The 12,401-nt window shown below is 37.2% G+C and overlaps 1 protein-coding gene across 1 annotated transcript; it reads right to left on the bottom strand.

The window, feature by feature from the left end:
- Nucleotides 1–3,445: 3,445 nt before the first annotated feature.
- Nucleotides 3,446–10,904, bottom strand: LOC116174124 (venom carboxylesterase-6-like). Its single transcript, XM_031491940.1, has 10 exons — nt 10,886–10,904; nt 5,454–5,533; nt 5,269–5,406; nt 5,076–5,222; nt 4,696–5,029; nt 4,455–4,651; nt 4,239–4,407; nt 4,019–4,191; nt 3,710–3,969; nt 3,446–3,660 (listed from the first exon to the last, which is right to left on the bottom strand). Exons 2-10 carry the CDS (start codon nt 5,502–5,504, stop codon nt 3,477–3,479), a joined length of 1,653 nt encoding a protein of 550 aa, XP_031347800.1. The 5' UTR covers nt 5,505–5,533; nt 10,886–10,904; the 3' UTR covers nt 3,446–3,476.
- Between the last annotated feature and the right edge of the window lie 1,497 nt (nt 10,905–12,401).

Genomic DNA, 12,401 nt, shown 5'->3' with positions numbered 1-12,401 from the left:
TCATGATGGGATGAAGAATGTATGAGGAAAGCAATAGTTGAAACTACTGCTGCGAAAAAAAGGAAAGTAGAAAAAGACAGGCAGTTGACAGAGATGAAACGAATGCGTAAGCTAAAATTAAGTTTCAATTAAGCCAAATGAATATATTTATGCAAAAGAATGATGTACACACTTTAACTTTGTGTATTATTTATTTTCTATAATTAATAATAATTTATATTTTTTAATAATACTATTTATTTATATTAGAACCCTTAAAAACAAAAAAAAAAAACTGGAACTGGAACCGGAACCGAAAATTACTGAAGCCACAGAACCGGGACCGGCACCAAAACCCTTAAAAATAATTCTACCTAATAAGTGCGGAACCGGAACCTATATTTCATATGGGTTCCAACCCCTGCTAGTACAAAATAGTACACGCGGCGAGCGCTGTCGTCGGAGTGAGCGCGGTCTCCTGAAAAGTGGAGCGCAGCGCGAAGTCGAGCTGGCAAGGCGAACTGGTTTTGCAGCCGAGTAGCTGGTTGTTTCTTGAAGCGCCGTCGAAGCAGGGGACGCTATACGCTCGCATCGGTTGGCCGTTTTGACCAATGAGAGTGCACCACGTTTTAGTTTGATGCCGGATGTACAAGCGGCGCGTCGCAATAGATACCATTAACCAGAGAAAGAGAAATTGGTTGCGTCACGTGTTGAGAAACAACTCTTTGCTAAGTAGTTAAGTGGCCAAATCGAAAAACGACTCTGTTTCTTAGTTCTAACGGCATTTTATGAGCCATTTTGGCCACATGGTTTTTTAGATGTAAAAAAATTTGCTGAATCCGATTCTGGATGTTGCCAGGCCGAATTTTGCACTAGTTCACAAATACAGCACGATGGCGCCACTATCTATTGTATCCTTATGCCGAGCCTAAATGGTGCTATTGATTGTCCTGAAATTCTTAGTTTGGTGGATTTTTATGTTCCTAGGACTACATGCGTCACCAGAAATATACCAGGCTTCAGAATTAAACAATTTTCGAGCAATGTGTCTAGGAATAATCCTTTAACAAGAATTTTGTCCGATGCAAACTATTTTTGGAAATTGCCGTGGTTTAATCTGTTTAATTCTGATTATCAGGCTTATAAAATTAAGCTCAAACGTAATATTGATTACTAAATATTTTTTGTTTTTATTCTATTGTGTGATTTCTAGTTTTCTATTTGTATTGTTTAGCGAAGGTTTATTGGGTTATTGGGTTGAAAATCAATTTATGTTAAATTAGCTTAGAACATGTTTTTTTTTGTGGTATTTAATGTAACAGGTGAATTCCGTAAATATATTATTATTATTATTATTGTGTGCTATTTGGTATTAAATTGTTTTCCATAATTTATTACTTTTATATACGTAAGAGTTGGTTAATTAACTTCATAGCTAGTTCGGAAAATGTAGGAAAATGTATCCTGTGGTGATATATAGGGTGTCCCAAAAAAGCTGTGAATTAATTAAATTAGTGTTTTACATTTTCCTCGGCAAATTTTGTTTGTTATTAAATTTTGTGCTTTTTAATAACCGTTGGTAAATATTTAGGTTCTTTCCAACTATATATATAAATAAAAATTGCGTATTTTTCCAATGAATCTGCATTTAAAAAAACAAAACCACATCGCATTTTTCAGATGATAACAAAAATGTGACTTTGATATGGAACACCCTGTGTATTATTACATAATATGACAGGTTATTAAATTCTTTATAATACACTATAGCAAAAATATTTTAAATACCCAACATTTTCAAATTATTGATGCTCTCCTAGGACGTAGAGAGTTTATAATTTTGCAGTGCCTGTCCATCTGTCCCGAGATCTGTTCATTAGCACGATACCTCGAAAACGAATAGACCGCCGCCGATTATGATGAAAGTTCGGGAATTGGCAATGTACGTAAAAAAATAAAGAAGGCCGTTAGTTATAAACCGAATTGCATGAAATTCAATATGGGCATAGTCAAGGGCATAGTTTTAGCCATATAATATGCAATGCCAAAAGTTGGGCCTAATCAATTCTACATTTACAGTGCCCTTTTTGAATTGCAAACTTTTTTATTTATGAAAGTATTTAAATAAAATTTGATTCATAGGCACTTGGAATAAAAGCAAATCTAACACAGTGTTCAAAATTTGGTTTTTCACATGCTATAGCCACTACCTATAGTAGTATCTCGAGTAGTTTTAAATGGCATTAAATGTAAATTAATTTAGCGTTAACCACATTAAATTACATTAACTGAATTAACTTGAAATTAACTGCATTTACAGAACATATTAATGCATTAAAAGTTAATTTTAATTCATTAACTACTATTTGTACACCGAATTAACTAGGTGGTAAAACAATAAAACAGGTTAGCGCAATAATCGGTGCAAAATATCTAATCTTTAAACAGCCGATATTCAGTTTCTATAAACTTTTTTTAAAAAATGGTCCGAACATTTTGTAGATAAAGGTCTAAATTTATAAAATATAAAATTTATATATTATTAATATAACATTTTATTTTTCAAAAACAACTTGATTTTTTTAGGCGGACGCTCTTATGGAAACTTACATTGGGTGCAGTGGGTACAGAAAGGCGTAGAGTTGCATCATCTCATTATGCTGTTGCCGGGGACATTTTGTACCATACACATTGTCTCGCAAATGCGATAAGGGACACTGAAAAATCGAATGGTCAGACTAGTCCTCCTAAACACTTGGCTTTAAATAAATTGTGCTAGTTTCTAAAAGTGCACAAATATCTACAAGTGCCTTTGCGACTGCTTCCATCGTAAAAAAATGAGCAGAATGATGAAGAAATTTAAGTTCCGTTAAAATTTTTGAACGAAATATAGGTAATACATTTGCCGTCAGAATTATCTCTATATTGTTACCGTGTTGGCTGTATAATGTACCCAATATATAAGTTTTGCAATTTTCTGTGCTTCCTGTATGTTTTTTTAACACCTCAATCTGAAAAACTATGTAAAAAGCGTCTGGCATAAAAATTTATGTATTTGGCCGCCATATTAGCCGCCATTTTGAAATTAGCCAAAAATCGGCTTGGCAACATTCGAATTCGGGTTCAGCAGACCTTTTTACCCTTATAAACGCACGTTTCCAAAATGGCTCATTAAATGCCGTTGGTGAGTCGGGAAGAATATGAGATGCGAACGAAGGAAGGACCGGCTATTTGTTGGTGTTTGTTAGTTACATTTTCACGTTTGTTGGTTGAGCGCGTTATTTAATAATGCAAAATTCAAACATTTGGGCGTATAGTTAGCCCCCCCCCTCCCCCAAAACTGCAATAGGTATTTCATTTTTGAAAAATACTCGATTAAACTGTTATAAGTATATTAATTTATTTCAAAAGTTTGACACAGTCTTCACTCTGTAAATGAGTTCACTTGAAGGTTTCCCCTATTTGGGTACTATAGGTACTTATATAACACTTATCTTTCAATAAGTATTATATGGTGGAAATCCGCATTTTTCAAAAATACCCTCCCAAAAGTTATATACATCACGGCTCGGGTAATGTTTAACCACTAAATCATCGCCAATGTCCAAATAAGATTTCCTATCGCAAAACGTCGGCAAGTTGACTTTCTGCAGCGCGCTTTCGCGTCGCGGTGTCGGAGTCCTGAAGAGACTTTAGTTATAACGCATTAAGAAATGTCGATTAAACGTACCCGGTGTACGCGAAATTAGTCCACAATTTAACGAGCCTTTTCTGTACAAGGCGATCCGCTACCGTCGGATCGACCGTCCATTCCTCCTTCACCGGGTAGAACAGTTTTAACACTTCGCTGTAATGCCCCGCGCCTCCCGCGTAATTAAGGCTATTCGTACCTACGAACGAAAATACGTAAAAATAAATTGGATAGTTTCGGTATATGCCGCAAATCAAATCGGCCGACTTCTGGATGCCCCGTACATCTTGGCCCATCGTCTGTGATTCAATGATTAAACGTTATTGCTACGTGATGCTCGATGATTACCGCAATCCAATTCGCTTTATCGGTGAATGATCCATTGTGGAAGAAGAACTGGTGAATCGCGTCGACCGTTTCTTTGATACATGGATGTCCCGCGGGAATGTTCATTGATATGGGTATGAAGAGTTCTGGATTCTTCTCAAAGTCGTCAATGTCAATCGCACCAGAGTCGATGTCTAAAAATTAGGCACGTGTGAGGCGCCCTACTTCCCCCACAACTTACAGCCGTATGGAAATGATCCTTCCTCCGTTACTTGCCCCAGCATGTAAGGCACTTTTGCAAAATTGCCTTGTCGGAGTAGTTCAAAGGCTCGTTTTGACAAAAATGCGGTGGGGCTTTCGTGTTCGACGATGGGATTGAATGGCACTTCATCGTACAATAAGTAGGGACCCTACAATGTTGTGACGATGAGTTTTGATCACCTATCAGAATTTTTACCGTGATAGACTGGTTAAATGCGGTCTTGAGGAGAACATCAGCAGGAATCTCTTGTAATTGACTTACGAGTGTTGCCGAATTGGTATGGTCGAGACCAAGTGCGTTCGCCAATTGCCGGAGTTTTTCTCTTGGCTTGGTTTGGAAGACCCAAGTGCCGAACGTAACCCCACTTTGGCTTATGGCTCTATGGAACAACCCTTCGAGCGACGGTGAAATTCACAATTAAAAGTGTGTCTATTACCTTCACTTCTGCGGGAGAGCATATGAAATTGTACCGATGCCCCACCGGCGCTTCCCCCAAATATTGTCACCCTGTTTCTATCCCCACCAAAGCTGTGTATGTGATTTTGTATCCAAATGAGCGCAGCGGTTTGGTCTTTCAACCCCGTGTTTCCCGGCGCGTAGTCATCTCCAGTACTTAAAAATCCAAAGACATTAAGACGGTATTGAATATTTACTACAATAACGGCTTCTTCCATAAGAGGATCGGCTTGAGTTTCGTAGGATGTTGCAAATAGAAATGACCCACCGTGTATCCACACCATTACGGGTAACCTTCGATGATTTCTCCGGGCCTAAAACAACTGATGATCAGGCTCAAACATGAGCGGTTTCGCTTACAGTGATTGGCACGGCAATGTCCAAAGACAGGCAGTCTTCATCTCCAAGCACTTGATCACCAGCAAACTCCTTACTGAGTTGCACGCATCTGTTCCCCGGGAACGTGGCATTTCTTACTCTCGTCCATGGAGGTACCGGTACAGCCTCCTAAAACCCCAGTTAATTAACACCCGTGGGATATTCTTCGCCGAACCTGAAAACGTAAACTACCAACGGGTGCGCACCCATACGGTACGCCTAGAAAATGATAGAATTTCACATTCGGATTAACCCTGCTGGTTCGGAGCAGGCCGCGAATTTTCCCCAAGCTGGTTTGTAGCACTACAGTTTGCTAAAAAAAATTATTCTTTTAATTGGCGCGGATTCAATTACGCTTACAGCAACACTCGTCGCAAAAGCTATCAGCAATAGGGCGAAAGATTTCTTCATTCTTATGCGTCTGGCAAGATGGGCTGCGCCTGCGATAATAAAACGGAACTCGAGATTAGTTCTTGTTCAAATTTAACGTGATATGATAATCCTGTCAATAAAATCTTGTTCTACACAAAAAAATTTTTGAATTAAGTAATTCTAGTTTTTTAAAACCAGTTTATTGGCAAATATTAATTGCAATAACTTAAGGTGCCGCCGCGAAGGTCTGTTTTAATTACTTGGATAAGACATCATTAAATACCTACCTAAGATGTTGTTATCTACCTATGTACGTATTATTATCAAGTGTTAATTATTTTCCGCACTGTTGTCTTTACTTTTAGTGTCGTTCACCTTGAATTTGTGTAATAATTAGATGATTTCCTTATTTGACTAATTAGGTATTTCACGTTGAAGCGTTGGGGCGATGGTCTTGAGTAAATACAATATAGTCTCGCCTCTAAAACTGATAGAAACTCGACTTCAAAATGTAGCTATATTTCTGAAACTTGAAGAACTAGAAAAATTACATATTAAGAAATATAGTCGACAAACTACCAAACAAGTATCCGACAATCCGTTCTTGAGGTATAAGGGAATATACCCGATCTCGATAAGAGGTCGAGGAGGAGGGCTATGGTTGGTAGAAATTAATTCCTTTCGTTGAGACCTTTCTTTAGAGTACCATGAAGTTCCCCTCCCTCTTCTCCCCGTACTTTGATAAGAGGACAGAAAGAAGGGCAGTAGTTGGTAGAAAACGGTTCCTTTCGTTGAGGCCTTTAATTAGAATACAGTGAGAAATAAAATTAATTTGTAACCCCCCCCCCCCTCAGGTTCCGTCGCTCAGTGATTTTATAGAACACTTTTTGCTTAGAATTAATTTTTCTATATCTAGTCCTGTGTTAAAGTTACAATAAAAAATTCACCCACAGTGTGAAGCCCCCTTTGGAATGATATAGATTTTGATTCTTGGGCCACTCACTGGTGTCAAAATTTCAAGTTAATAGATTCATTTAAAAAAAATGCAGGGGCAAAACCTTCATTTCCTGGACTAAATTATGAACCTGCAAAATTCCATGGTAATCGGTCTATTCGACAGACAGACAGTTAAAATTAGAATTTATAAAATCGCTAGGAGCTTGTTAATTCGTTTATTTCCTAGCTATGGACATCAAAAGCATGCCTTACTAAAGATTTAGATTATAGATATCATGTCGAGGTTATTGCAGGATATTTAAATATTTTATAATTTAATTTGAGGTTTATTTTTGCTAGATATATTATTTTTAATTTTTTTTATTTCTTTATTTTCTGTTAATGAACGAAATCACATGGGTTAGATGGAACAGCAGAAATGGTATGTTTCATTCCATTACTGAATCTCGCTCTTTGTCCACATTTATATGTAATTAACCTAGGTACTTATTAAAGACATTTATTATTATTAAATAATTGAATGGTTTTGGTGAATGTAACCACCGTGGTCTTGGCAACCAAGCTCTCCTTTGGCAACGTTGTCGTGCACTGCACATGTGGGAGACTTGCAGATGTGTTGCATATTGACTCCCTCGGTACTACGCAAACGCAAGCGCGCTTAAATTTGAATTTGCTTTAACGCGCTCTAATTAATAAAGTCTTCGGTCATCACTGTGAATTCCAGTTACATTATAATCCCAACAACCGTCATGATCCTTTACAACATAATTTGGAATAAACAAGAATTGTAACGTTATTATTTATCATAATCAAAACCCTTCTACCATCATGGTGTACGGAAAATAAATTAACATATTCTACCAGATAAATCACTATAAACCAAGCTATAAACTATTGTGCTCCAATTTTTATACCTAGATCTGATGATGATAGATGTATATGAGTGTTGGGAAACAAGGAGTAGCTTTTTGCAATAGTTTACTCACCCTGGTGCCACAGTGTTGATCAACCTCATAATCACATGTTATGTTAGTAGCTTTGATTTCTTTCTAATTATCCAATATAAACAATATTTTTTTTTCGAAAACTACCCGAGACGTGAGATTGTAATTTATAATCAAGTGAGATCTCGACTCAAGATTGCATTCACTAGATGGTAATAGCCGAGGTAGCGAATTGAAATTTGTATATAGCCTGCGTTATTTATTTTATTGGACTGCAAGTGGTAGAAGTCTAGAGCAGCTACAATAGGTCTTGGTCAGCTTAAAGTAGAACTTGTGTGTACTTTCGTTTCGGTGTACATACCTAGAGCACTGAGGTAGCAGTATGTAGGTTGTGAGAGTGATGGAAAAAATTAATAAAGATATGCAAATGTTTCTTAAAGAGTCCTTTACCACATTTTGTAACCCTGTGTTGGAATCGGTCTCTGGGTAGCCTAGGAGTCGCCCCTATACATGAACATCTGCAGACGTTCAATTGTCCTTTTAGAATTCAACCCTATGGCATCTGTTCCAAACTGTGGGACCTTTAGTAACTATTTTCATTTTTTTCTGAAGGCTCCGGATTCCCTGGCGGTTTACACCATTGCAAATAACGCGCTATAATTTCCTTCTTTTTTTTAAAATCTGATGCCCAAATTTAATAACTAAATCATAAACAAATTATCTTTTTTTACTATGAATCATCATGCCCCTAAAATTTGTGGGGGTTACTTTTAAGATGGCAATTTCCGTCAACGGAATTTATAATTTGTTCTGTGCATTATAAGAATCACTGATTAGTTTTTCACAAAAGAAAAGTAGTTTTCTCCTAAATTAGTCTAGGCGATAAAGACATCTAACTGGACATTTTGGGGTGGAAAAGAAAAAATGGTGGAATATGTTCAGTTAGGAATCAGAAACAACATATTAAAAATCCCATCCCCCCAGACCCTGTGCTAAAGGCTCCAGCCACCCCACCACCCCCCAGAAACCGTGTTTTCGCCCTTTTTGACTGATATCTCTCGATCTATGAGGTCTAGATGAAATATTTTTTGCTGAAAAATGCTCCTCTTGAAATTTCTTACAAGGTAGATACTCAGAAGTTAGCCTAGGTGTACCTCTTAGCCTAGGAAATTCATAAAAGGAGGCGAAAATCATCAATTTTCGTGTTTTTTTTTTGCGGTTTTTTGCAAATATATCGCGACCTTCGGGGCTAGATGAAATATGTTTAGCTGAAAATGCTCTTCGTGCAATATCATACGAGGTAGGTAACTGAGGAATTGGCGTAAAGTCACCTTTCACCTTCAACTTTCATGTGTGAGGAAATATTCATTGTAAAACAAAGTATTTCTATGTGCCATTTATTCACGTAAAATAGTTATTTGTACAACTAGTTTTGAAATTTGCAATTTGATTAATGAGGAGTTAATAAAGCAATAATTCATGGAACAAAGACACTTTCAACACGTGTTGTACACGAAATTTTTTGCATAGTGATCCATAATTAACCCACAATTGAATAATTTGATTGACATTCGCAATTTACTGTCACTCAAAAGTTCATAGACAGGACTAAACTCCATGGAAACGCATAGTAAAAATCGTGAAAAAAAGTACCACTTTCCATACGATTTTTCGTTTAAAGAAGTCCGATAATTTCATCAAATCATCACTATGGAAAAAAACAGTATTTTCATATGAAACTATTCACACATTCATTTATATCTCAACGTAATCATTCTTCTCTGCGGATTCCACTTCTTCAGGCTCTTCGCCGTCCTCTAGTGGTAGTGGGTCGTCTGAAATTACCGACTCGTAGTTCTCCTCGTCTTCCGCTTTACCTGCATGGGTACCCTGAAGAGACGACGTGGCATTTAGGCACGATGTTCCATGACACTGGACGCACAGTTCGTTACATTTCAGACCTACAACGAGAAGCATGTCAAAAAAAATTTTATAATTAAGTATACCACGTTCACAGCCACATGAAATAAGTTTGAGGAGACTTTCCCGGGCTGGATCCGAAGTCGTTGTGATAGGCGTCAGGAAAGTCTCCTCAAACTTATTTCATGTGGCTGTGAACGTGGTTGCATGACTGCTTGCAGTTTCAGAAAATCAGGTACACCTTCTCCACCGGACACTTAGGAGTTAGGACATACGAGAGAATATTATATTCGTATACTTAATTATAAAATTTTTTGACATAATGCTTTTTGTTGTAGGTCTGAAGAACGAATACTGCGTCCAGTGTCATGGAACATCGTGCCTAAATGCCACGCCGTTTCTTCGGGGTACCCATGCAGATAAAGCGGAAGACGAGGAGAACTACGAGTCGTGAATTTCAGACGACCCACTACCACTAGAGGACGTCGAAGAGCCTAAGAAGTGGAATCTGCAGAGGATAATGATTACGTTGAGGTATAAATGAATGTGTGAATATTTTGATATGAAAATACTGTTTTTACGTGAATAAATGACACATAGAAATACTTTGTTTTACAATGAATATTTCCTCACACATGAAAGTTGAAGGTGAAAGGTGACTTTACGCCAACTCTTCAGTTACCTACCTCGTATGAAATTGCACGAAAAGTATTTTCAGCTAAAAACATATTTCATCTAGCCCTGAAGGTCGCGATATATTTGCAAAAGACCGCAAAAAGCTACGAAAATTGGTGATGATTTTCGCCTCTTTTATGAATTTCCTAGGCTAACTTCTGAGTATCTACCTTGTATAAAATTTCACGAGAAATATTTTCAGCTAAAAATATTTCATATAGACCTCATAGATCGCGAGATATCAGCCAAAAAGGGCGAAAACACGGTTTTTGGGGGGTGGTGGGGTGGCTGGAGCCTTTAGCACAGGGTCTGGGGGGTGGGATTTTTAATATGTTGTTTCTGACACCTAACTGAACATATTCCACCATTTTTCTTTTCCACCTCAAAATGTCCAGTTTGCCAATTTTACGGTCTCTATCGCCTAGACTAAATTGTGTGAAATCCGTGATAAATAAACAATGCCAAATTTTGTTTTAAAAGCGCTGTGATTGGACCATTTTTTAAAATCAGTCACGTGCGATGACGTCGTACCTTCTACGTCATCGCCTAATGTCACGTGACCCAGTTTTTAGTTTATCGTTGAAGCCGCTTACGCGTCCTATGCAGCTTTTTTCCGTTTTCTCTGAAAATAAGAACGATCATAACAAAATAAACGCGAGAAAATTAAAACTAAACACTTGGAAAATTGTGGCACGTCGTTATTTTCGGCCGGTCGTTAAATAAATCGGTGTTTTCAAACGTTTCAATGTTTGGTTATGATGGCGTCCCCTTCGAATTTAAACTCGCGATTGCGTGTTATCTCGATGTTTCTTGCATTGTTTTTCAAATTATAAAGTGCCGTGATATTAAAAATCAACTCTTTAAAGTAATAAAGCGAATTCGGAAAGCACATCGCTCGTTTCGGTGCCGTGTATAATTTCTTACCTAAAACTGGTGTTGTCTTGTGCAATTACGTGGGTTTCTGTTTCTTGTTTTGGATCAAGACGTCTATGATACGATTTCAAGAATATAGGTATCGACTTGAGGTAAGTTTTCAAACCTTTTAAAGTTCCATCATACATCTTACCGTACAGCCTTAACCTCGAAATGCTACATAGGTACCATCTCTCTTAGTCTGCGATATTCTACAATAAAAAAGCATGTTCAAAAGTTCAATATTTAGTTTTCATTTTGGTGTAAATGATATAATAACGAAATATAGTCTGACTGATCAATGTACGTATCTTTCGGTGAATTAAGATGGATGGCGATATGCTTGTTGATGTGCAGACCATACGGAAGATAAAACGGTAATTACATTGTACACAATGCGATGGTCAAACACACTCATTTACTATCTTCCTCGTAAATATAACGACATCCGCATCGTAGATTTTTGGAGTATAAGGTAGATTTTTATTACCGTCCAATGCCAATAATCGGTAGCAGATGTAAAAATTCTTTACTTTCACAACCTGTTGGAACGATCAGGATCAATTTATCTTGTAATACTATACAGACTCGAACCGTTACTTTTACAGTACTCCGTTTGAAATGAATTATAAGATCGTACATTTATTTTATTTCTGTAGGTGTTTCTTAAATGGAGGAAATTCACAAACATGGGAAACCTGCTCGGAATTGTGAGTTTGTATCTCAATCTCCTTTCGAGTTTTCTCCCATTCTTTCAAGTACTATTGACAGTGTAATCCAAAATGCATGTCAAGTCACTTGTTTTGTTTACATGGGAAATCGTACTTAAATTGAACTTCCAAAGGCGACTTGACGGCACCTCATTTTTGATCGCCCGATATTTCTGTACTTGCAAATTCAAACCACTTTAGTTGTTGAATAATGTCAACGATAATATCAATTTTATTCGCATATTTACACTTAAAGTAAGTCCGTAAAAATTATAAATAGTAGACTTCTTTTCTTTCTAGTCTAGAGGCGCCATTAGCCTCCTCCCATTCTATGCTTTGATGAATGATGTTGAAGTATTCTTGCTACTTAGGTCCATATCCCATATTGTCTTTATGCTTCCCCTTTTCTTCCTATTGTGAATTCCGGTGTTCCGTATTCCGGTTTCGCAAGCCGACTGTTTTCCATTCCTCCAAGGTGTCCAAATAAGCGTTTTAATTTTTGTCGTTCAAAGGTCTCTATCAGAGCATCCACTTCTTTTTTTATAATCTTACTAGGAATTCCACCAACTCCCCTTACTCTTCGCAAGTACTTCATTTCAGTAGCTTGTAGTCTGGTTTTTTGTAGGTCAATAATTGGTCTGTAACGTTATTGCTGTAAGTAGATTTCATTAACTATGTCTAATTAACTGTTATAGTACTTACCGAAACAGTTTCTTCCTATCGCCTTTGGCATATTCTAGGAATTCCTCGAGAAATTCGTAGCCATGTACTTGAAATGTAGATAACCAAATTCATCTTGATAATACCTACTACACCTA

This window comes from Photinus pyralis, unplaced genomic scaffold, assembly GCF_008802855.1.
Source record: "Photinus pyralis isolate 1611_PpyrPB1 unplaced genomic scaffold, Ppyr1.3 Ppyr1.4_LG6, whole genome shotgun sequence".
Classification (NCBI taxonomy): Eukaryota; Metazoa; Arthropoda; class Insecta; order Coleoptera; family Lampyridae; genus Photinus; species Photinus pyralis.
The sequence above is the reverse complement of the archived record's forward strand: the minus strand, read 5'-3'. Positions and strand labels throughout refer to the sequence as shown.